Source organism: Desmodus rotundus, chromosome 9, assembly GCF_022682495.2.
Source record: "Desmodus rotundus isolate HL8 chromosome 9, HLdesRot8A.1, whole genome shotgun sequence".
NCBI classification, from domain to species: domain Eukaryota; kingdom Metazoa; phylum Chordata; class Mammalia; order Chiroptera; family Phyllostomidae; genus Desmodus; species Desmodus rotundus.
In genome coordinates, this window is record NC_071395.1 from 80,619,711 (window position 1) to 80,646,647 (window position 26,937).

Sequence of the window (26,937 nt, forward strand, 5' to 3'; positions counted from 1 at the left end):
TTTTCCCTTGTGGGGAAATGGGAGGAGCTTCTAGTCCTCACTATATTTTTACCTTAAGAATGAGGATCTTATTCCTCACACTTAAAGTAAAATTTAAGCCCCTTATGTGTCCCCCTGAAAATTTCATTTAAATACTGGATGGAAAGAAAATTAAAATCACTGATCTGATCTGGTGTCTTCATACACTAAATGAGATAATTAGTGTTAAGTCTCATATTTAGTGGTTAGTAATGCTAGAACTAGAATTCAAGGCTTGTGCCCATTTACTATCTCCAATTCACAACTCTTTTTCTATAATGCATTGTATAATTTTTTTAAAATATAAGCACTCTATTTGCATTTGAAATTCTTAAGTTGTAGGTTTTAAACACTGAAGACATAATATGGCTATTTGGCCTCTTAATAAAATTTTCCTAAAAACATACCATTCTTAATATATGCTAAAAATTTGGGAAGGGATGTCCCTTTCCATGTTAAAAAGCGATTTAGTTTATATTGTAGCAAAAACTATTTTAGTTTAATAAATTATAACTAATAACTAATGAGGTAATCTGTCATTGCCTGTAGACAGACTTATTTCTGCTTTAAAGCTGTAGGATCTTAGTCCTCATACTTAAAAACGAAACTCAAACTCTGGCCTACAAGTCTCTACCCAGTCCGGGCCCTTCCTCATCTCTGCCATCATCACGTTCACCAAACTTAACCACACTGGCCATGACACATGTTAGGGTCATTTCCACCCTGGAGCACTCTTCCTGCTGCTGCCGCCTCTCCCGTCCTCGGTGTTTCTTCCGTGGCCGACTTGTTATTCAGGTTTCTGCTCAGATGTCACTTCCTTTTCTGACCATCCAGTCACTACCACACCTACAGTCATTCTGCTACATTATCTTGTTACATTTTCTTCGCAGCATATATTCACTATGTGACAGTAGCGTGTTTATTTGATTACTTACTTTAATTCCACCAGAATGTGAGCTCCCTGAGAGCAGAGACCTTGTTCCCTGTTCTGTCCATCCCTTCCCAGGATGTGTGGTTAAACAGTGATTTACTGTCCTATCATTTTTCTTGAGTATACCTGAAAATACTTTATCATGGGAAATCATGAGGGTTATCGTTTAGGTACTAGATGCGCATTAGCTGCCCACCCTCACTTTGTACGTAAGTCTTGCTAATCTCTTGGTTCTGAGTGCACCAGGTCTTTCTCCTGACTTCCTTCGAATCCCGTAGCTTTCCATTTCTGTCATTTCTCTGCCTAGCCCATGTTCAGATTTTACTGAGTTTTCCCGACCATATAAGACAGGGGTGTCAAACTCATTTTCACCGGGGGCCACATCAGCCTCACGGTTGCCTTCAAAGGGCCGAAATAATTTTTGGACTGCATAAATGTAACTACTCCTTAACTGTTAAGGAGTTGAAATGACATTTGGCCCTTTGAAGCAACCATGAGGCTGACGTGGCCCCCTGGGAACATGAGTCTGACACCCCTGCTGTAAGGGGAGAGTGGGGCTCTTATGGTCACCAAAGTCTTGTCCTTACTCATTCGTTTTCTGAGAAAATGATCTGTGCATATCAGACAACTCTGCCATCATCTTCTGTTTCTACTCTTTCATTTTTGTCATACAATTTAAGCCGAAACTGGATTTTTTTTTTCTGTCTTCTGGTAAAACTTAGGCATCGCTTACCTTTCATTAGTTACCGTATTTTTCAGACTATAAGACGCACCCCACCCCCCATTTGGGAGGAAAATGGGGGTGTGTCTTATGGTCGGAATGTAGCTTAACTGGCTAGGGGAGTTGAGGGGGAGGCAGCGGCAGTGGAGCGGGGGTGTTTTTTTTTTCCTATTTTCTTCCTCTAAAACTTAGTTGTGTCCTATGGTCTGGTGCTCTTATAGTCCAAAAAACACGGTAATCCTTAGAATTAACAGCTGCTGTAGGTGTATAGGAATTATAGGCATAGGTACACAGATAAATCCCAGGGAAAAAATTAATCAGTCACCATTTACCTCAGTTCAGCGCATGGTAGTCAATTTTGGATTTGCCTTTTAGTTTCTTGCTTAAGAAAAAATGGGATTGTTCACACTAACATAATTGGTTTTGTTCTCAGGATGAACTAGCTCGAGTTCTGGTGACTCTCTTTGATTCTCGGCATTTGCTCTACCAACTGCTTTGGAACATGTTTTCTAAGGAAGTAGAATTGGCAGACTCCATGCAGACTCTTTTCCGAGGCAACAGCTTAGCTAGTAAAATAATGACCTTCTGTTTCAAGGTTGGTATCCATTCATCTATTCTTGCGTGCAGGTATGCCAGGCAATGATTATGTGCAGAATGTATGGGGCAGAATGTCTTCTTTAATGCAAGATATTTGGAGCAGGCATAATAAATTCCTGCTTGTGTGTTTCTTTAGGTATACGGTGCTACCTATCTTCAGAAACTTCTGGATCCTTTATTACGAATTGTGATCACATCTTCTGATTGGCAGCACGTTAGCTTTGAAGTGGATCCTACCAGGTTTGTCATCCTTTCACCTGCAGCTGCTCTCCATTTTCCCACTACCACCACTACGTAGGGCCTCGGTACAGGCACTCTGCAGCGGTTGGGACTTGCCCTCCCAGTTTCTCCCCTTGATTCTTAAAACTTAGTCCTTAATTTTGAAAGTTACACGCAAATACATTTTTCTGCAAAACAATTACAGATATTCTTAAAGGTGAATTTGACTACCGCTTCAGAGATTTAGCACTGTTACCACTTTAGTCTGTTCTGTCCTTTTCCAGTGTATTTGCATGTAAGTGTAGTTGTAGAAACTATTTATTATGATGTGAGTTTTAACTTAACCCCATGGCTCTAAGGATCTTTCTCTGTGCATCATTCTTTTTAACTGCCGCGTATGGTTTCATAGTTTGCCCATATCATAATTTATTTAGGCAATGCCATATGGATCCCACTGATGTTTGCAGTAACTCCCTAATCATTGCCCCAGCATTTAAAAAATAGTTTTTAGGTCATTTGTTGTAGGGATTATTCTGAAACCCAAGTCTTCTTGTCACTTTATTTCTTAGAAACCATCCATTGTTCCCAATTGACCGCACTACAAAGTACAGAGTTGTCTAACTACGATCCACCGTCATCTCTTGTCACCCTGCATGTGTTCTCTGCACATTAAATCCAGTGAAATCTGTACACGTTACATGTTTTTAAAGGGGTTTGTCACATGGGGCTTGTTGGGGTTGGAGATGCCTAATAAATAATGCTACACTTCCTTGGCCAAGTTCAAAACCAAAAAGGTGAAGGGAGGGAGGATCGGGGGGGAAGCACTCAGGACTCAGCTGTCCCTTTATTTCTTACAGAAGTGATTACAGAATGCAGCTTTGGATCCCGTGAACAGATAGGCTTGCTAACACTTTACTTTGAATTAGACTCATCTACCCCGTACCTTGCTCAGCTGGATAACTACAGATTTCCCTCAAAGGGGCTGGCAGCTTTTTACCACCCAAGTAGAGAGCAGATCAGAATACCTCTTTTCTGCAGGCAGACATATCTCAAATGGAGATGACGGTACCGAGCTGAGCATGCTTGACTCTTTTCTTTCTCACTAACTTACTCCTCCTTCTATAACGAGGAGTGACGTAGGAGAAGGGGAAGAGTCCAAAGGAGAGTGCAAGGTGCAATTTCAAACCTGCCGCCTCTGTGAAGCTCGCTCTGTCAGCAGGTGCTGCCCATGCTTACACACTACACATGAACAAGTAATCTTTATTCTGTGTTCTGCACCATCATTGTAACACTTCATTGTGATGATGTATTTTGAATGTATTTCCCATCTAGACTGTTGGCTCTTTTACATTTTGTACACATTTATATCCTCCTATGAATATTTAGCATGGTATCTGGCCTATAGTTGACATTTCATAAACATTTGTTGAATGAGTGAATTTTAAACAATTATGTTATGCTTGCTTTTTCTAAGCCAGATCTCGTCTGTCTTCTAGTTAAGACCTTGATGTGACTGTTTCAGAAGGACACCTGAAACAGACTGCAGTGTATCTGCTGCTGTGTTGCCTCAGTAAGAAAGATTTCCCACAGAGTAGACAAGAACTGTCAAGGTTGCTAGGAATCTCTTCTGGCCTTGTTAAATAAACTGTTAATCTTTTCCTTTATACCACTAAACTCCTGTGCCCTCCACATTTCAGATTTGAGTTGCTATTGTAGCTTCATAACTGATCTCCCTGCATATAGTCTCCATATTTAAACCAATCTCTTTAGTTCTCCACGTATTCCAAGTTCATTTTCTGCCTCTGGTTTCCCAGCAACTACCAGCTGTGTGAATTAATCATATCTGTCTTTGGTTTGCTATTTCGCCTTTATCCATGAATTGTTGTATTCATTACTTAGTGTGTGCATGTCTTTCCCCTCTTTGCAAAGGTCAGAGGCCAATTAGTGTTGAATCCTCTGTACCTGGCACTAAGATGGCAAATAGTAGATGGGTGTGAATGTTTGTTAGATTGAATTTAGTATCCACCCTGCCTACTTCCTCTTTCTGAAATACCTTCACTTCTTTTTGCCTATGTAAATTCTATCCCTCCTTTAGGACTTACCTATCCCATGACATCTTTCCTGCCTTGTATCCACATCCATTTCTGAGCTCTTACTACATCCATGTGCTGTACCAGACAGCTGCAAGGACTCTGGAGTGATGACTTGAGTGTCCCAAGCATTCATGTAATGTGTAAATTAGTATACAAATACAAATTGCTAGTTAAGAGATTGAAAACAAGTATTTACTCAGTGCTAGCTTGGTAGCTGTGCTAGTTTTCAAGGAGACAAAGTGAGTACTTCCCTTCTCCAAGGAGTTTACAGTTTAGTAGGAAAGATAAGACATATAACAAGTAATTACATAAGGAGTTTCACAGGGGATGTGTTTTGAGAGTTCAGATGATGCCAGTTGGGGAGCTCGGATAGAGCTTTATGGATTTGGTAGCCATGGGGTGAAAATTTAAACCCCGTAAAGTAGGTAGTATTATTATTCCTGTACCATTGGTGAAAAAAATTGAGGCCCAGAAGAGTGGAGTGTCTTGGCCAAGGCCATAGTAGTGAATAGTGGTAGAGCTGAAATTTAAACCTAGTAAGTCTGCCCTCTGGATTTCTGCCTTTAATCACAACACCAAGGCTTTAGAGGTCATATTGGATTAGCAACCCTGATTGAATGTGGGGAGTGGCGGGGCACAGCAGGCAAGGGTGACATCAGAGGTCAGCTGTATGACGTGACTGAGATAGTGATGGTGCCATTGACAACATGGGGAGCACAGGATAAGACAGAATTGCAGGAGGAAAAATCAGTTAATTTTGGGCAAACTGAATTTTCCATCCTGGTGGGAGGAACACCTAGCAGTTAGAAATACTAGACTGGATATGAAAGGCAGTTCAAAATAAGGGCAACGTGACGGGCACGGAATATGTGAAAGCACGTCTGAATAAAAGTTGGAAACATGAGAGGCCCTTTCTACCTACTAGATTGACAAAAAAATTAAAAATCATATGTTGAATTTATAAGAGCATAAGAATTTTTATACACAATTTTCAAAACTACTTTTTTTTTTTTTATAGTTGGCTCGTTCAAATCAGGATGCCATGAAAGTCCAAACATTGTATTTGGCTGACGCAGAGTTTTTTAGTTTGTTTTTAATTGACATTACTTTGTTCTGTAGGTTAGAACAGTCAGAGAGCCTCGAGGAAAACCAGCGGAACCTCCTTCAGATGACTGAGAAGTTCTTCCAGGCCATCATCAGTTCCTCCTCAGAATTTCCCCCTCAGCTTCGGAGTGTGTGCCACTGTTTATACCAGGTATGCTCTAGGCTAGAGATTACCACTGTTACTCCATAGCTAAATGAGAAAGAATGCTTTACCAAAGAAGAATGTGGCTTCCGATAGTGGATGATTGATAGTACTGAGTCAGTTTGGATGAGTAATACATTAAAAATTGTTATTGGAATTGGCTTTGAAAAAACATAAATATTGTTTAGGAAGCAGCTTGAAGTATTTTAAGGAGGTACTTTAAAATAATAAATTTTTCTTGGCATTGAGAGCAAGTTTAAAATGTACCAAATCTATTGGGTATAATGAATGTGATTGAAATGAAATACGTTATTGCAATTTTTTTGTTATCTTTTGCCTAAGTTACTCATAGGGTCTTTAACACATGAGTCAGGTCTACCCCCTGCTTTTTGCATTTTGAAAATTGATGTGTAATTTTTATTTCTTCATTAAGATATAATGTGTTTGTGTCAGGTTTTCCCAGGAAAGACTGATCTGTTTATTTTATGTGAAATGCAACTTATAAAATATATTGCACCATCATTCAGATGAAGTTACTAGATTTTCTTTTTTTTTTTTTTTAAGGTCAAGTAGTGTAATGTTAACATCCAAGAAAGTAAAACAAATCATCACCTCTGCAGCAGCTCATTAACAACTAGTAACACACAGAGGTCAAGGCACCAGAGCTTAAAAAAAAAAAAAAAAGCAATCAATATAATTGGGGACCCTTCCACTATAGAATGCGGTGCTGTACCCATATTACTAACAAGTCACCCCAATAAAACACCTCCTACAGCGGGTAGATACACAGTACTTGTCATGTAGGTCAGCTACATTATCACTGGAGACTTGAATCCAGCCATCCTCACAGACATGGTAGAGGTTGACTGCACGTCCTGAGTAGGCATCTCTATAGGTATCTTGGTAGATGGCTCGACGGGCCAGATCATAGGCCTCTTCCACCTCTAGGTCATAGTAGTAACCCCAATCCATGACCCCATATGCATACACAGAGCCAGAACCTACAGAGAAGGCAGCCCCGGAGATTCGGTTTCCTTCACTGTCCACATAGTAGAGGCCTTCTTTACTGTCTGGGAGGCAGTGTGGGCACCGGCTGTGGCCTGAGAGTCTGCTGCAACAATGACTACATGTCGGAACTTGAAGGCCAGGGTGGTGGTTCCATGAAATATTTCGATTCTTGGCCCCTCTGAGGCATCCCAGCTTGGCGCAGCCAGGTTGAGCCCATCACTGGGACTACCTGGACCCAGGTCCAACAGATCGGCACGACCCCCGAGTCCGAAAAATCCGTGCCGGTTCACCGGTAGCGAGCTCTTCAACACACTGGCCAGCACCATGTCTAGTAAGGGCCTAGATTTTCTACCTCTAGCACTGCAGCTGATGCCTCTGAGTTCAGATGTCCACAAACATCTTCTACTTGTTGAGGAAATTGGGTCTGTGTTCTTTTATGGCTTCCACTTTGTTTTTGAATTACATACGCAGTTTCAGGAATGATTTATTTGTTCCAAGGGAGATTAATGCAGATCCACTTAGCCTGTTTAAACTGTGTTTGTTTCTGGAAGAAATATTAGTAGGTCCAGAGTTTGGGACTCCAGCAGAAAGAATTTGTGCATTTACCAAAACCATGTCATTGTGTCTCTCTTTGCAGAGTCATCCTCAGCCATTTGTTTTTTAGCACAGGGCTTGAGATGCTTAGAGACACTATTAGCAAGATCAGTGAAATTACCATTTTTAAAAGCTGTTTCAGGCTTGCTTTATGTCAGGCAAAACAGAGTTTAAGCCAAAAATAGTAAAAAGAGACAAAGGTCATTATGTAATGATAAAGGGGTAAATACATCAAGAAGATATAGTAATTTTATATTTATGTGCCCAACATTGGAGTAACTGGATATATAAAGTAAAAACTAACAGAGCTAAATGGAGAAATAAGCAATTATACCGTAATAGTCAGGTACTTTAATACCCCACTGTCAATAATTAATAAATCATCTACAGAATCAATAAACAGCAGATTTGAACAATACTATACATCAAATAGATCTAACAGACATATACTGAACATTCTATGCAATAACAGTGCAACACACATTCTTCTCAAACATGTGGAATGTTTTGTAGGATAGATTATCTAGTATCTAGATAATCTATCTAGTATCTTGTTTAGTATCTAGGATAGATACTAAACAAGTCTTTCCAGTTTCAAGAAGATCGAAATCATACTGAACAAGTATCTCTTGACCTCAGTGTCCTGAAACTAGAAATCAATAGTAAGAAGAGAACTGGAAAATTCATGAACACATAGAAATGAATCAACATCCCCCTGAACAACCAATAGATCACAGAAGAAATTAAAGGGGAAATAAAAAAAAGTTTCTTGAGATAATTGAAAACAGGGACACAACATATCAAAACTTGTGGGATGTAGCAAAAGCAGTTCTAAGAGGGTAATGCATAGCAGTAAACACCTACATTAAAAAGCAAGAAAGATCCCAAATAAACAACCTAACTCTATACTTCAAGGAATTAGAAAAAGAACAAACTGAGCCCAAAGTTAGCAGAAGAAAGGAAGTAATAAATAGAGCAGAAATAAATGAAATAGAGAACAGAAAAGCAATATAAAAGATTAAGCAAACTAAGAGTTGGTTCTTTGTCAAAGATAAAATTGACAAACCCTTAGATAGACTAATCAAGGAAAAAAGAGAAAGGAACCAAATCAATAAAATTATAAATTAAAAAGGAGATATTACAACCAATACCACAGAAATTCAAAGGATCATAAGAGACTACCATCAACAACTGTATGCCAGCAAACTGGACAACCTAGAAGAAATGGAAAAATCTTAGTGACACACAGTTTCCTGAGTCAGGGAACATTGCTATCCCAGAAGCCTTTTTAAAACAAGGGGTGGATCTTGCTCACCATCTGCTGAAAACTTTTGATGTTTCTTTCGTCTTCTGGATACATCCACAGTATTTTGTACAGCATGCATGGCCTGGTCCTAGTCCTGGTAATTTAAGTAAATTAATTGAAACTGCCAGGGATGCCTAAAATGTATATGGAACCACAGAAGCCGTATAGCCAAAGTATTCTTGAGAAATAAGAACAAAGCAGGAGCCATCATACTGCCTGATTTTAAGCTATACAATCAAGCTGTAGTCATCAAGCAGTATGGTATTGTGTAAAAACAGACAAATACACCAATGAAGCAGAATGAGGAGCCACAAAATAGGCTGAAACATATCCTGTCAACTAATACATGACAAGAGAACTAAGAATACTCGGTGAAGAAGAGACAGTCTTTTCATACATGGTGCTGGGCTAATTGGATATTTTACATGTAAAAGTGAAACTGGACCCATAGCTTACAGCACTCACGGTAATTAACTCAAAGTGGATTAAAGACTTAAATATACAACCTGAAACCATGAAACTCCTAGAAGAAAACATGGAAATAAAGCAGAGGTCTTCGGTAATGATCTTTTGGATATGATACCTAAAACACAAGCAGCAACATAAAAAATAAGCAAGTGCAATTGCAATTAAACTAAAAAGCTGCTGCACAACAAAAGAAACCATTAGCAAAGTGAAAAGACAGCCTAGGAAATGGGAAAAATATTTGCAAACCATATATCTGATAAGGGATTAATATCCAAAATATATAAAGATCTCAGACAACTCAGTAACAAAACAAACAACCCAATTAAAAAAGGGACAAAGGAGCTGAATAGACAGGTCCAATGAAAGATACTCAACATAACTAGTCATTAAGCAAGTGTGAATTCGAACCACAGTGAGATACCACCTCAGGCTGTTAGAATGGTCATCCTCAAAAAGTTGACATGATAAATACTGATGTGGATATGGAGAAGAGGAAGCTATTTGGCCTTGTTGGTGGGATTGTAAATTGGTGCAGCCACTATGGAAAAAGGTGTTGGGGAATCCTAAAATAGTTAAAAATATAACTATTATAGCTACCATATGATCCAGCAATTCCATTTCTGGGTATATATCCAAAGGGGGAATAAACACTAAGTTGCAAAAATATCTGCACCCCCATGTTTTTGCAGCATTATTTGCAATAGCCAGGAAATGGAAACAACCTAATGTTCATCAGTGGATGAATGGATGAAGTTGTATTTTTATATGTATTTATATGTATAAGCATACACACAACAGAATATTATCCAGTCATTAAAAAAAGAGGACAACATGGTTGGCCCTTGAAGGCATTATGCTACGGGAAATAAGTCAGATAGCAAAGACAAATACTGTATGATCTCACTTAGATGTGGCATCTGGAAAATCGAACTGATGAAGAGATCAAACTTGTGGTTCCCAGAGGTGAAGGGTGGGGGAAGTTGAAGAAAGGTAGTCAAAGGTACAAATGTTCAGTTACAAAATAAGTTCGAGGGATATAATATGTAACAGGATGACTGAGGTGGGAACTGCGGTGTGATATACAAGAGAGCTGTTAGGAAGAGGACGTCCTAAGAGCTCTCATCCCAAGGAGATTTGTTTTTCTTTCTTCATATTGGATCTGTATGAGAAGATGGGTGTTATCTGAACCTAAATCAAACCGTGGTGCTGTATGCCTTACCCTTACACAGTGATGTGTGTCAGTTATTTCTCGGTGATGATGAGGGGGTGGTACAGAGAGGGGAGAAGATTAACATGCTTGTGGCGGGTTTTCCCAGGACAGGCTGATCTGTTTATTTTGTGTGAAATGCTACTTATAAAATATATCGAATTATGCAGGTCATATTATTAGTCTTTCTCACACTAGTGCTGCATGTAAAAGCTTCTTGTTTACATGTTCGTAGTCTTCCCTACTTGTTGAGGAAATTAGGTCTTTATTCTTTATGGCTTCCACTGTGTTTTTGAATTGCACATGCAGTTTCAGGAATGATTAATTCATTCCAAGGGAGATTAATGCAGATCCACGTAGCCTGTTTAAACTGTGATTGTGGAAGAGACATTAGTGGGTCTGGTGTTTGGGACAGGGGTGGTATAGGGGAAAGAAGTTAAGCACATTTACCAAAACCATTGCCTTCGTGTCTCTTTCTTTGCAGAGTCATCCCCAGCCATTTCTTTTCTTCTTTTTTTTTTTTTTAGCACAGGGTTTCAGTTGCTTAGAGACATTAGCAAGATCAGTGAAATTACCATTTTAAAAAGCTGTTTCAGGCTGCTCTGTGTGAATTTTCCCCCCATTCCTATTTATAAAGATGTATCTGCAGTATCTATAAAAAACTTTTCACCACATACATAGATGATAAAGCATACTTAGCATTAAATCTTTCCATTTATCATGACTTTTTCTGCCTTTTCCAAATAGCTCAAGGAACTTAGGAGAGTCCCACATAATTTTTTCAGATAGTTAAATCTCAGAATAGAGGGTGGTTTAGTTATAACATTAAGCTCAATAGAGTGAATAACATTTTCTCTTAAGTTTGGGCATTATTCAGGTTTCTCTTTAAATCTAATTCAGCAATTCTGTTTAAAAAACAGACAAGAAATGGTGAGCAAATACTAAAAATAGTCTAGGTCAACTTCTTGGTTAGCCTACTCTTTTTAGCCTAGTAATACTTTTCAGAGAGCAAATGAATTTTTTTTAAAGTGGCAGTGGCTGTGACTTTTGCTGGTTAAAAGTAAATGGGTACTGCCTACCTGATTACATGGTCTAGTCGATTTCAGTAGAAATTTTCACACAGTTGTTGCCCTGAAAGGTTTGGTATCATCAGCAAACTTAGAGTCCAATTTAAGACCATGCTTCTGATAAGGTGAAAGGAACAGAGCTTGACACGAGTAAGTACTTTGGAAATACTTAATGAAGGAGTAAATCCCCCCATTCCTCCCACTCAAGTAAACAAGATTATTGGTAGCTGTTAGAGTTAGAAAGGGAGGGAAATAGCAAAAATAATTCAGGATCTAGAGCCCAGGTGATAATTGGTGGCTTATTAAACACTATGTGTTGTGCTTTTCAAAGCAGTCCATAATAAAATGCCCTGTATTATATTAGAACTGAATTATCGTATTAAAATTCCACATAAAATTATTCTCTTTAAATTTTGTGTCAGTGAATTGTTTTGAAGTATTGGGTAAACTTGTTGGAATGTAGAGTTCTGTGGAGCAAGGGTATATTATGTTATTTATAAATATGTTTTTTAAAAATAAGTGGTAACAGGCAATTTGCATATACTAGTTAAAAGTAAAGATAGGAAAAAAAGCTTTGATCTTTAATATTCTTTCATTGAATCACCTTCCAAATGTAGTTTTCCCCTTAGTTTGCTCTTTTACTTTTATTCATCTTCCCTCTTCTGGCTTTTTCCTACCCTTTTGACTTTGGCAGTAACATAATGGTACCTTTGTACATTTATTTCTGTTGAGGGGAATAGTAGTCGATTGTTTTTTTTTTGTTTTTTCTTCCTCTAATAAACATGGCTTCTGCTTTGGGACCTCCTGGGAAAATTGTGAAAGCTAAGTGAGAATTATTGCTAGCTAATAAACTTCTCTGAGCTTTAGCTCTTTTTTTAAAATTTCAGTTCATATTTTTGAACATTAAGCCTTTTCCAAATCATGCTTTAACCAGATTTCTTATTTTACATGCTTTCTTGCTTACGGGACTGGGTTATAGTTGTATAAGAAGAGCCAGATAACTGAACAGTGTAGATATCTAATTAAGGCATTTTCCTGTGTATGTGTTTCCACATTTCTTCCTGATAGTTTCGGAGTAGTGATAAAAGTAATTCCCAGAATAGATATTCTTAAGTTATGGTGAAGAATTCTGAATAAATATTACTTTTCCCAGTAAATCTGCTTCTCCAAATGAAGTGATTTGCACAAATTTTTAAGGCAATAAGTGATAGTTACATACAATAATTGAAAATATATATATAAAACTGCATTTTGGTGATATATTTAGTTGCTAATGTTTTTGTAGATAATTTAAAGTTTAATCTCAAGCTCCATGAGAGAAAGGACTGTGTGTTACTATTGTCTCCCAGTGCCTAGGATGGCATCTACCTTGTAGATGTACAGTAACTATTTGGGTGGACGGGGGCAGGTGGATGAGCAAATGTGTTGGATGCACAGAATTCATTAAATAATTTTAATTTGGTTTTTAAGGTAATTGTTGTGCCTAGTCTAGTCCAGTCAGGAGTCCTTTAATTTTAAAATAACTCTTTACTTTAGAAGAAGCTTTGAGGGATGAAACCAATTTGTCTCAGGGGGGAGATTTTTTGTTGTTTTTGGGGGGGGTTGTTTTTTAAGACATTCTGGTAAATGGTCAAATGTGTAAAAAAAATTTAAGTAGGCTTACAATTTTATTCTGTAATTTTCTCTGCAGTTTCTTCACTTTAATATTAATTAATGCTTGTTTCTAGTTGAGCTGATAACATTCTTCTCCCAAATGTTGCAGAGCTTTTAACCTCCTCTGATTAGACTATTTCAGGAAGTAGCCTGGAAACAGAAAAATGTGAAATTTTAAAAATAATCTTTCTTAGAGATTTTCAATTCAGAATCTCTAAAGTGAATTTTTCAATTGTGTTTAGTCTTTAACGTTTATTTTTTTAATTGGTAGGCTTTAAATTAAATGCCAGCTATTGAAAAAATAAATTTAAAAATTTAAGTCAATTGAAGGATACACAGAGAAGTATTTAAATATCAAGAAAAAATCATGTAGACACATAGAAGTGTTTTTATAGTGTGATCTATTTATAATCAACATTTTATATAAAATTTATCAAAAGCTAGGAATTAACTGAAATGTAAATATTAAATATACTCAAATCCACCTGGAGAGAGCTTTTCTGTGATTTATAGCCAGAAATAGTAGATATGATTGTCTCAACATTTCTTGCTGTTTTATTAGTGCTTTGGCTTAAAAAAAAATGTATTAAAATTGAAATCCAGAAATAAAATTCATCCCTCTAAATTCAGTTGATTTCTAATTATTTTTGTTGATTCCATTTGTGTTACATTTGATCATGTAATTTTATGTACAAGCCAACATTGTTTTTGTTGCTGTATGTAGTTGGTGCTGTGACTTGTTTGTGCTCATCTCTGTTCTGTAGGCAACTTGCCACTCCCTACTGAATAAAGCTACAGTAAAAGAAAAAAAGGAAAACAAAAAATCAGTAAGTTTGGAGTACTTTTTATTAGCTGTTTCTTTCAAAGCAAAACCAAAATCTTTTGCTGTTTGTTAAGAACATCTTCACTTCAGCCTATTTGACCTTCACTGTAAAATCATTCTACTAATTCTGGCACAAAATAGCTTTCATTTCAATTAACCCTGGAATTAAGTTACATTGAAACATTCTCTGTGTTCCTTTGGTTTGATTTATCCCAAAGGCATTTTGGGGGCATTTGTTGCATTGGATATCCCTGGTCTAATTTTATTGTTGTTGTTGTTTTAATTACAAATGAATGCTAAAGAAACTTAATTTCAAGGCCTTAGGAAATGCTGACTCTCTTCATTCTTGCTTGTTTGCAGGTAATGTGAGTAGTTTCTTTTTCTAGAGATGAAAATTTTTCTTAATTGATAGAAGTATATGGAAGGAAAGTATCACTTTCTAACTTTACCTAAAAGTTGCTGAATTTTATTTTTTACTCTTTATATTTTTATCTTCTAGACCATCCCAGCCAAAATTTAGATATATGTGCTTAGATCTTAAAAATCCTAATGGTAAAATCACTTTCACTTTAGAGAAAACCATTGTTAAACTATTGGGACTGAGAACATACTACTTTGGAAATAAAGGAAAACTCAGTGAGCCCATGTTTGTAAAGAAATACCTCATTTTGCAGACGTGATAAGAATACACTGCCTGCTTCTATGAAGTTGCCCTAATTTAAAAGGAATAAAATTAGGGTAGGCAAGATTATTTTCTTCCCATGAGTGAAATTTGTCCAAAATACAACGTGCATTTACTTCAAATTCGCCATTGCCCGTCAGCAGGACTTGCCTTACCCAGCAGTGCTGTGTTCGTGCGCATCATCTCAGTGGCGTCAGAGGAAGAGTTAGAGCCTTTCGAGGCCGTGTAGGTAGTTTGCTTAAAAAGGTAAATTTAGAATATAGTATACAGCTGGTTTCATTTTTCATTCCTTGTCCAAGCTTTACATTTAATAAATTTCTGTTTTAAATTCAGAACTAAATTAAAATTTGGAGAGTAAATCAAGTAAATTTGTTCAGCAGTGAGCAAATGAATTGGATTGGATGGCCATCTTGCTTGATAAAATCATCTCTTTCTAACGCTTCAGCCTTCTAATTCTCAGCGTACGTGGGTTTAACATAACGTACACCATCACTGTGGAAATTAATTCACTGTCTCTAACACTCCTGTTCAGTGCTCCACTAATGCCATTGTGTAGTCTATCACATAAATTAAAATTCAGGCTTTCTGTGTTTCCCTAGCGCATGTTTTCTAGCCTTCCTAACATTGCTTTGTTTATTAAGATTTTGTCTAAAATGGTTCCTTGACATGTTTTTTTTTTTCCTACTAGTGTTATTTTTAGATTTTTTTTTAAGTTTCAGAGTGACACTAAGTTTTGGAATGTATTTCTCAGCACAGGTGGTGTGAGGTCCTCATGAAAACAAAGGGAATGTAATTGGTAATTTGAGATATATTAGAACGTGTTCCAAAGTATGAAGACAGTATAGTTGTTATAAACTTAAAATGGTGATTTATGGAGATATTGGCTTAATAGAATTTAATCTTTTGAAAGCGAGTTAACTTTCTTTTGGGGTGTGTGTTCCGTGGATAGGAATGTGTAAAATATACAGAGAAGATTCTGGCTTCTGACATAGAGCTGTCTAGTCATATTGTAGATACCTGTTTATTAGTCTCAGGTATGTAATGTACAATTCGATTTCCTTTGAGAAGTTAATTGTCCACCTAATAATTAACCTAGATAATTAAGTATGTTGGGGTAGTGTTCCTCTTGCTGATGTACAGTTTGCGACTGCATTTATTTGTAACACGTAGTTCAGTTTCTACTAAGGGGAATAAAGCCAGCATTTGACTGTGAACTAGTTTCCGCACACAGAGCGGCCTAACTTTGACTTCTATCAAGAATTTCTTTTGGATCCAAACTAAACTTTTACCCATTAAAAAAACCCTTGAATATGTGTATATTGTGAGGTAAAAATACATTGGTGTTAAGTAGTGGGGGAAGAAAAAGAAGTGTTTATTGATATTGATTACATTTCATCAGGTTTTAGTTCTAAAATGCAGTGAAACTATCATCAGTGAGACATGCCATTAGGTGATGCATGAAACAGGGTGTGTTCCTGATGTGTGGGTTCTTTGATCTTTGATACAAATATTTTTGAAGATGTGGAAGATAGTAAAGGTGTAATACTTTTCATAAATTTTACAGTATTCTCCCTTTGGGAAATAATTCACTCAAATTTTCATTAAATTCTGAGACTGAGTAGTACTAAGTATAAATCAGGTATAGATGTGAGTCATAACTTTTTTGTGTTAGAAAAACCAGTAAATAGCTATTTTGAAGATGCATTTTAAAAGAACTCTCCATGTGCATGTAAGTTACTGATTTTTATAAGACACTTTCCCAGGTTAGTATGTTATAAATTAACTGGTTCTTTGGAAACCAAACTATACCTTTTAGCTTTTTAGAAACCATTTCAGGACTTTAATGGATTAAACTTAAAATATGCTAACTTAAAAAAACAACCTATTTAAACTTAAATGTAGAGTAGTTTTTAATCTTTGTTCTTGCTCACTCATTCCTTAAAGGCTTTAAACATTGTAGATTTGTTGATGTGTTTCTTCTGTTTTAAGAATCACTCAGTATCAGTAGTGGTCTGTGAACATTCTGAAACTGTATGAAGAATTTTGTCTGTGTCTGTGTATATGTGTGTTCATTTTTCTGTTCCTGCTCCTCCACAGGTGAAACACTGTCTGCAGTGTAAATGCACATGAATATTCTTCTCAGTTCTGTTTCTAAAACTGTATTTCAACTAAAAATAACTCTAGAACAGTCTTTAGGTTTTAAAGCCATCCTACTAAGGCTGGTATATTTAGCTGCTTTCACCAGTTTCCCCTTATTTAAGTGTAAGGTTGTTCTTCATGCAGCGGCTCTTCAAGTACTATAACGCAAAGACAAGCCTTCTGAGCTTTGTAGCGTAAATGGAGGTGAGAATATATGAGTTATAACTCACCTCTGTTATCACCTCTTACAAATATTTTCTTCGGCTTAAAAAAATTTTGTAAAAGTCTTATTTTTATTAATCCCTTATCAGATATGATAGAAAATTGTTTTGAGATTTTAGGCAGTGAATAAAAACATTTAAAATGTATACCACATGTAGCACTAAAGGGAATAGAATGAAATGACATCATCTTTATTCTCTCCAGAATTAATCTGGATTTAGTGAGCCATGTGGATTCATGAGAAGATGTATTACTTCTTTGAGGCATTGTGAGGAAAACTACAGTTATGTGAGATTCTGCACATAAATCCCATTCACTCATTTTTCCCCAGCATCCTTCGAAATTCGGGCTTATCCCCGGAGTCCCAGGGTACTGAGTGGAGTGCTGACTTCTTGCTGTAACAGTTACCACTGCTTTAAGCAGCAGTTAGTCACACTAAGCAAGGAAAGTTGTAGAAATTAAAATGATACATAAGTGTTTTTAACAATAAATGTGTTATCTGTAGAAAAAAATGTAAATTTCAAAATAATTTCCATGTTAACTTAAAGCAGGAGGCACTAGGAGGAGATGGGAGCTGCGCCAGTTCATTAACCCTTTCCCCAACCTAACCTATTACCTTACCTTCCAAGTAGGGTGTTTTGGCAAGAGAAAATTAATTCATTTTAAATATGGGGCTCACATTGTTTTTTAGTGTGGGCAACTTTTTTTGAGTCCTTAACTTTTTTATATATACATTTGACAGAATCTTAAATGAGGTTCACATAGGGGTTCTCTTTTTGCTTGGTGGGGTCCTTTTTCCTTTTAGGTCCCAAGAATTCCCATTCTTCCATGGTTTAAATAATAGGTAGGTCCTTATGTTATAAAGCATTCTGATGAAGAAAAGAAACTGGCAATATAATGTTACTTGTAAGTAAGTTTTTTCTCTCGATAGGAATCTAAGAAAACTAAGTTTTGTTTTGTGGGAAAGCATTTTGCTCAAGAAATTTAATTGTACCTGGTACACACCAAAATGTAAGTATTTACTATTAGGTGTTAGATATTTAGGGGTGTGCTGTTGAATACTTAGCTACATCTTATGAGTTGATCATACTTTCCTGTGTTAATCTTAGTAAAATATGATAACTGTTGTGTGAAATATCGATCTGCTTTTATTATCATCAGATCTGCAGTACAAACAATAATAACAAAGTGAAGATCTTTTTTTAGGTCTCTTCTACACAACTTATTCATGAGAATTTTCGTTTTTCTTAGATATCTATAGTGTATTTTAAAATGATGGAAAGCAAGAATTGAGGAGGAACTTTACTGATATTTTGGGAGTAGGAAAAAATAGAAAAGTATTGTTCACGATAATTGGTCTAGTTAGAGCTTTTGTGCAAAGTTTGACCTTCAAGTTCTTTCTTCCCATCTGCTTGTTGTAATTCAAACCACATATTCAATCCTTGACTCCTTGTTTCTAGGTGGTTAGCCAGCGTTTTCCTCAGAACAGCATCGGAGCAGTAGGAAGTGCCATGTTCCTCAGGTTCATCAACCCTGCCATTGTCTCACCGTATGAAGCAGGGATTTTAGATAAAAAGCCACCACCTAGAATTGAAAGGGGCTTGAAGTTAATGTCAAAGGTGAAGAATTATTTTGATAATCTGTTTTAAATTTTCTTTCAACTAAAATTTCAGTGTTTTGTGTTCACTGTACTTTTTTACTTTTGAAGTGCCTTATAGTTTTCACTTTAATGCTTTTATTTTTGCCTGTGTTACAAAGAAATTAGTTAGACTGATACCTGGGGTGTCTTATCATGAGAAAATATTTTAGAAGGTGTCTTTTAAAGATAGTTTTCTATGTAATCATACTGGAAATTCTGAAATGGAGACCAAAATGTGTACTATCTGATTTTTTTAAAAGACATTAAAAGTTTTTAACATGCACTTTATTTATGTATTTGTGTGTATCTATAATAATTATATTTGGGAAAGAATAATAACAACTTCTAATATTTATAGAACTAGGAGTAATTGAATCAATAATTATACTGATGAAAATTCATGTTTTTTAACAAACATATTGATGTGTAGACTTCATACAATAAATAATCGGATTTTTTATTACCTTGTTTTATTGTTCAGATACTTCAAAGTATTGCCAATCATGTTCTCTTCACAAAAGAAGAGCATATGCGGCCTTTTAATGATTTTGTAAAAAGCAACTTTGACGCCGCACGAAGGTAAGCAGCCTGCCCCCGCGGTAGATTGCTCTGTTTGAGTCAGATATTTTCACTTTCACGTGGTGCGCGTGAAGCCACTGTGTAGGTGTTTTCTTTTTTCTCTCTAGGTCAAGAACATAGTAAATCTTATTTTGCTATAAAAGGCAGTAATGAAGTAAATCCATATTCTTTATAATTTGGTAGTGATTTCCATATTTCAAAACCCAGCGGGATTTTTGACATGTTACTAAGGTAAAGGACTTAAGGTTGCCACAATAGAGAGCAGAGAAAGTAGGACAAGCTTCCTTTTAGTAAAAAGTAAAACAAAAATGGTACAGATAATGCGTATCAGTGTAAAATCACAATTTTTTTGATGTTAGGATATTTTTGATACTTCAATTTAGAAGTGTGTCTGAACTAAAATGTTACTCTTTAAACCAGGGAATGCATGTGTATACAATTTTGTTCATGAGTAACTGGACAACTGTTGAACTGAGAAAACTTAGTCTTTAAGGTTTACATAACTGAATAGTTGCTTTCTGTTTATCTCTCTGAGTTAGTTTATCTGTAAACTGGGGATTACGTTATATTTGCCTGAGTTGACCGTAGAGAAACAAATGAGATAATTTGTGAGAAAATGCTTTATAAATGTAAATTAATGTCCTGAATTCTGCCTTTCCTGCAGTGTGACTCTAACTGATCTGACTCAGAGTCTAAGCTAAACTGTGCCACTCTTTCAGTTTTCCATCACAATTTATGTCAATTTCTTTCTAATTAGAGTTTAAAAGGTATATTGTTTAACTGCAAACCCTATTGGAGGAAAAGTGAATGTCAACGTAGGATTCGTAGTCTAGGCATTGACTGTTCATAGCAAGTTCAGAGAGACAAGGCTCTGACCCTGGCTCTCACCTACAGGTGATATAATTTGGGGGAGGTCTTTTGAGTTGCCTGGGCCTCCATTTCCTTGTTTGTAAGTTACTGGCTTCTCCCCACGGCCTCATCCATCTAAATTTGGTATTTGTCTGACTGCGGAGCCTATTCTGAAGGTGCAGCTAGGTATCAGAAATGGGAACCAAGTTTCTCCTTGTCCCTTCTTTTCTTGTTTAGTGACAGTACATGTGTGAATATGTCCTCCATATTTGTAATCTCGGTTATTTCACAAAGTTATTTTCTATAAATTTAATTCTAACATAGAGATGAGTGTATCTGGTTTTCTAAATTCTAATGGTTTTATATTTTTGAAGGTTTTTCCTTGATATAGCATCTGATTGTCCTACAAGTGATGCAGTAAATCATAGTCTTTCCTTCATCAGTGATGGCAATGTGCTTGCTCTGCATCGTCTGCTCTGGAACAATCAAGAGAAAATTGGCCAGTATCTCTCCAGCAACAGGTAAGATCTTCCAGTTATAGGCATATTGAAAATCATTTTAAATGTAAATTAATAAAATTATTGGTTATGAATAATGCTTTTTACTTTATATCTTTTTAGAGTAAGAATTATGTTTTGGAAAGAGAAATGTAGGCTCTTTCTAAAAATATGTAGGCAAAAGGTTAGGTCATTAAATGATTGACAGGCCTACCTAGGTGATAGAGACCTTTTTTTTAAAGATTTTATTTATTTATTTTTAGAGAAGGAGGAAGGGAAGGAGAAAGAGAGGGAGAGAAACATCAATGTGTGGTTGCCTCTCACATACCTTCTACTGGGGATCTGGCCCGCAACCCAGGCATGTGCCCTGACTGGGAATCGAACCTGTGGGCCTTTGGTTCACAAGCCAGCACTCAGTTCACTGAGCCACACCAGCCAGGGCCAGAGTAATTTTTTTTTTTAATGTTAAGCTAGGAAATCACTAATTAGCTCTTTGGGTTTTTGATTTGCAAACTATAATACATTATGTGCAACAAGACAGAAGTTTAAATTTATTAGAAGATCAAATGAATATTGGCATTTGAATCTGAAAAGTAGCTCATTCTTAGGAATTTAATAATTAAAACATTATCAGTGTTTTAGTTTTATAATAATCCCATTTGTGATACTCTTAAGTATATGCTTTATGTAGAAAATACTCAATAACTGAAAATTATTTATTTGGGAATTGTTTCCTTAGTTGTTTTTTAGTTAGTCTTTGTAACCTGAATTCCTTGCCATCCTTTCTAGTTATGTATGTTTATAAAGGGCCCAAATTCCTGTGTGTGAAGAGTTCTTTCACAAAGGTAAAATGAATCTAGATTATTTTTTAAATGCCACTAAAAGTGGTTTGCTCATTCATGGAAGAGGTAGAAGACCGTGAAACTAAGACTAACTGAGAACTGACTAGGACAGAGAGCATTTTAATCCTTTGTGAGTTGTTAATGGTTGAAGTGGACGTGGGGTGACTGCCGTGCACCCCAAGATAGGAAAATGGAGATGCTGTATCTGGGTGACACTGAAACAAACTGTGGCGCTTTTACATGCAAACATTTGTTTCTCTTACATAATTCACATACATACTCATGGAGTTTGATGCTATAGAAAATTTTAAAAATTTTTATAAAAAACATACACGTACATTTTAAACATACAAAAAAAGGTATAGAACATAATATAACAGAGATCCATGTCTACCACCTAGCTTTAGCATTTATTTTGCTATATTACTTCAGATCTTTAACATTTTATGTCTTGAGGGGGAAAAGATACTATTTTTCTCTAAAGAACTGACAAAATAAGGAAATTATAGGTATATATAATATAGTGTTTTGTGTTTTCAAATTTTATAAAAATGATATATTGAATATAGTCTCCCCACACAATATTCTATGTGAGATATTTATTTAACTTATATTTCATTGAATGACTATATTACAGTTTAATTTGCATTTCCTAATTGAGGGACACTTAGGCTTGTTTTCTGTTTTTCAGTGTGCTAAGTAGCAATGTAATGAACAATGCCATACTGGTCCCCTTGTGTATTCCCCGGGTGTATAGTTGCTGCTTTGCGGGGCACACAGCCTCGGCCTCACTAGCAGCCGTTTCAAAGTGCACGTGCTCCTTCACTCTCTGACCAGCGGCGACTCTCACCAGTGGGGCGTTAGCAGACTTCATATTTTATGCCAGTATGATGTTTGTAAAATAATATCTTGCCGTTCTTACATAATTTTAAATATTTAATAGTTATTGAAAATCCATATTTAGTCTGGTTAAGCAGAAAGAAGATATCAAGAACAACATGTTTAATTCCTAAATAGTAGTTTCTCAAGATGAATTATTTTTATCCTGAGAAGAAGTGTATTTTTACTTACTGATTGTCCATTTAATGGTACTGGATTAAGAATACTAGGAAAGAGAGAATTGTTAGGTAAATGTTGTAGTTTGGGGAGTGGTCGTATTTCGAAGGCATCTCAGCGTATACTTACACCCCCAGTGTCTCTCACAAGCCAGTGGAAACCCCAGCTCACAGTCACATGAAGAGCAATGAATGGCAGTCTAAATGTGTGCTTGCTGCTCTTTCCTAAGTAGTTTCCTCTGTCTAGGGATCACAAAGCTGTGGGGAGACGGCCTTTTGATAAGATGGCAACGCTTCTTGCATACCTGGGTCCTCCAGAGCACAAACCCGTGGCGGATACGCACTGGTCCAGTCTCAACCTCACCAGTTCGAAGTTTGAGGAATTCATGACTAGGTAAAGTACCCCCTCGTTTGCTTTCCTTTCGGTTGAGGAACAAGGTTTACTACTAGACAGGTTGTTAGATATGCTTCAGTTTTTGAGAGAGAATTATCAGGAAGGATGTACCTAATAACATAATTGCCATATTTGGGGATTTAAATTTTCTTTACCTCTATATTATTGAAATATGATTTGTTTTATCATTTGTTTTCTTATATAAAAATAATAGTATCTTATTGAGTAGTACTTTGTCATGTTGCTTTGAGGTATTTTTGCATTAATTCTTATAAAAGGAGTATGGATAACATTATTCTCATATCATAGTTAAAGAAAATACAATAATATCGTAGCAACTGTTTATGGGTCCAGGTGGGTACTTGAAATATTGAGAGGACACTTTGTAAAGTGTATGATTTTCTAGCCACTATACACCTAAAACTAACACAGAATGATATTGAATGTAAACTGTAATAGAAATATTTTTTTTAAAAAAGAAAAATATAGGTCAAAGCGTATAACTAACCTGCCCAAGATTCTGCATCTAACTCATAGGTCCTTTGGTTCTAAGTGACACACTGCATGTTACATACCACAGTGTAGCATTTTTCAGAACCCTCCTAAAGGTTAGGAGGTTAATGAGATTTAGACTAAGGTTCAGAAAATTAGTATGCTTTGCTATTGCTATGAAATTTCTGTGGACATTTTTTTGAATATCATTTAGGGGGATTCAGTTTGTGAGCTAAACGATGCTTCTTGTTGGATGTTTACTTCTGTGATGTTATAATGAAGGTAGTGCTGAATCCATCAGTCTTTAAAGTACCTTTCATAGTATTTACACTAAGTCCCCTAGTACATGCTTCATAGTGACTGTGAGTTAAGGGTTTTGTTCATAGTGTGTGCCAGAAGCAGAAAGAAAAAAGCAGAACCTGACATTCAGAAGTTAGTTCACATAAAGATTTGCATATAATGTGCCTTGCATTGTAAGTGCCTATTATTATTAGGTTACATATACAGAAGTTCCCCCTTATCCACAGGTTAGCTTTCCACGGTTTCAGTCACCTTTCATAAAGCTCAGTCTGAAAATACTGAATGAAACATTCAGAAATGAACAATTCATAAGTTTTAAATTATGTGCTGTTATGAGGAGAGTGATGACATCCTGTGCCATGCTGCTCTGTCCTGCCTGGGCCGTGAGTCATGCCTTTGTCCAGGGTGTGCACGCTGTGGACGCTACTGCGTGTTAGTCACGTAGCGGCCGTCTCCACTCACAGACGGACTGTTGGGGTATCGCAGTGCTCGTATTCATGTAATCCTTACTTTACCCATAATGAACACAGAGCCATTCACGTAACTTTTGTTATAGTGTATGATTGTTCTATCTATTATTAGTTGTTGTTAATCTCTTACTGTGCCTAATTTATACATTAAACTTTAGTACGGGTATGTCTGTATAAGAAAAAACATAGCGTATATAGGGTTTGTTGCTATTTGTGCTTTCAAGGATCCACTGGGGGTCTTGGAATATATTCCAGGGGAATGACGGGGAACCACTATAGATCATATTTCCGTATGCATGGCTCTGATTCTTTGATATTGTTAAAACATACGTGAATATGTCAACCCAACCTTTTGGTTACAGGACAGCGCTCCAGCCAACTGAGCCACGCCACCCAGGTGGGAACTTAACATACGATAAAAGCGATACTCACAATCAGGGAGATTAGAATGGACTGTTAAGAAGCAGTGGTACAACTGAGTAACCATCTGAAAAAGGTGCTGATACCATTCATGAGAGTGAAAAGGTTGAGAAACTGAACTCTTAAAAACCAATAAATTACTCAAAAACTTCTGCCTAGGAAAAAAAATACCATGATTAAAAACAATTCTATGGTTAATATCCCTGTCCATGAGCTTTCTTAGGATAGTCCTCAGAAGCACTCTGTGTGGTTCAAAGAGTATCCCCTTAAACGTTTTGTTACCTGTTGCCAAACTGCCCTTCAAAGGTGGGGAGAAGGGCACACCATCTACCTCTCTGGGTACTTTGTTATTTTGCACATTTTATTATTGGTCCAACTGTAGATTTCCGTAAGTACTCAGTGGACAATGTAAAGCCCATGACTGCTTTGTTCTTCTCTTCTTGCAGGCATCAAGTACATGAAAAAGAAGAGTTCAAGGCTTTGAAAACATTAAGTATTTTCTACCAAGCTGGGACTTCCAAAGCTGGGAATCCTATATTTTATTATGTTGCACGGAGGTAAGGGATACTATGTTGTAGTTTCTCTTAACAGAATTTTTAAAATGCTAGCAAATAAAGAGGGAGAGCATGAGTGTGTCAGTAAGTTTGGGTTTTCCCATTTGACTTGACAAGAATTGAAAACGAATTTACCTAGGAGAATATAGCCGAGTAAATAGCTGTTTGGCCCGAAATAATGTGCAGTATATTAGAGATTGCTTTTCATATTACCCTATATTAGAGATTGCTTTCCATATTACCCATTTGATATTGGCTTCCTTTTCCTGCGTCAACTTTTTAATACTACCGACAATGGATTAATTAGCAAGACTAAAAAACATTACGAAGAATCCTTTGTTTTCAGGTATATTCTGATTAAATAATATCCACAACATGATAATCAGGAACTTTTCTTTTTAGCAGAAATGAAACCTTAAGCCTCTGTTTCTGAGCACTTTTGGTGATGTGCTGTATAAGGCAGCGTCAGTGTGATTTAACGAATAGTTCAGAGAAGCTGTGGGAGATTTCTGTAAAGGTGGTGTAGGAGGTGACAGCCTAGAAAATTGGTTGTGTTTATTCATGCTGTCTTCAGTTAAGTCTGGTTCCTAGAAAGCTTTTATGGTAATGTGGTGAGCTGCTTCTTAACAGGTATGATGCCTGTGCTGTGTGCCCTTCCATTGTTTTTTCTTTCTGCTTCATTTTGCCTTCCTTTGAGAACTTATCTGTGACATGATTAGGTCAGTTTTACTTCTTCCCACTTAGTGAGACATAAACTGATCCTTAGAGACAATGTCATGTAATAGAGACCACTGGCTTTGGAATATCAAGGACTGTTTAGTCTTAGTTTTGCTATTCACTAGCTGTAGGATTAGTCTTTCTGAGTTCCTGAATTTAACTTTATGTAAATTGAGGAATTATGCCAGTAGACTTAATAGCCATGGGTGGCAAAAACTTGGCATGTGTAGAAAACAAATGGGAGTTGAGAAATAATGGGAAAGGAGTGAAGAAAGGAAGGTGGAAGATGGGAAACTCATTTAAACAGATAATTCAGATAGCGTTGAGACTAAGAAGTCCCAAGAACTGGGGTGTTAGGGTATCACACCCTTAGCTTTCCTCTTTAACAATTCTGAGTAACATCTCTTCACCTTCCCATGAAAGTCTTCTCTCCAGCTTCTTCTCAGTTGCTGTTTTAAATCACCTGAGGTAATTTTTGAGACGAACCATGTTTATATTCCAACCCTAACCTTTAGTACAACCAGTGTATTTTGACTTTCCCAAATTTAGCTAAGTAATGAAAAGTGAAGTGTTGGTGAGAGATGTAGGTAGATGTGTGTCCGCCTCCTCCTTTAAATTCTCATTAGATTATCAGTAAAGGTTTCTCAGAAACCTCAAAGCAGGTTGTTTGCTTCAGAATCAGAAGCTATAAGACTACGTTCCTTCTCGGTGATGACCTGGAATGGCCAAATGAAAGTAGGACGGAGCCTGATGCACACACGCGCTGGGCCTAATCGGTGGGCTGTCCAGGAAACCTGTGCCTGTGAGTGCTGAGGACTCCCCGCTCTACTGCTTGTCAGCTTAGCCAAGTTCATTTTTCTGAATCTGTTTCTTCATACACTAAAGAAGGGGTGGGGTGTGCTTATAAAAACTGTGCTGTCTGCCTCTCCCATGAAGTGTTTTCTGACTTATAAAATTCTGTACAGAATGTTTGGTTTTCTTTATTTTTTATTTTTTGTTTTTTTGATATGACTGCTGCCAATTTTAGATTTTCAATCCTTTCAGTTTCTTACTTAGACTTACTAGAACTCTTCCTGGCATGCAGTTTCCCCTGGTGTGAAGCCTTAGCTCCAGGAGGGAAGAGCACCCAGTGGCT

At 36.7% G+C, this 26,937-nt stretch overlaps 1 protein-coding gene across 6 annotated transcripts in view; it reads left to right on the top strand.

Moving 5' to 3' along the window:
• The window catches only part of NF1 (neurofibromin 1), a 220,448-nt gene that overhangs the window by 108,322 nt on the left and 85,189 nt on the right, over positions 1 to 26,937 (top strand). For 5 of the 6 annotated variants that reach the window (XR_008425115.2, XM_053910986.2, XM_053910985.2 and 2 more), the window contains exons 28-36: positions 2,104 to 2,265; positions 2,404 to 2,507; positions 5,699 to 5,834; positions 13,893 to 13,955; positions 18,455 to 18,613; positions 19,115 to 19,212; positions 20,436 to 20,582; positions 22,703 to 22,849; positions 24,978 to 25,088. Coding sequence is in view for 5 of the 6 variants with exons in the window: in XM_053910986.2 (XP_053766961.1) it covers positions 2,104 to 2,265; positions 2,404 to 2,507; positions 5,699 to 5,834; positions 13,893 to 13,955; positions 18,455 to 18,613; positions 19,115 to 19,212; positions 20,436 to 20,582; positions 22,703 to 22,849; positions 24,978 to 25,088 (1,127 nt within the window). In the remaining variant the exon portion in view is untranslated. The remainder of the gene's footprint in view (positions 1 to 2,103; positions 2,266 to 2,403; positions 2,508 to 5,698; positions 5,835 to 13,892; positions 13,956 to 18,454; positions 18,614 to 19,114; positions 19,213 to 20,435; positions 20,583 to 22,702; positions 22,850 to 24,977; positions 25,089 to 26,937) is intronic. The other variant, XM_053910984.2, reaches the window with a different exon arrangement.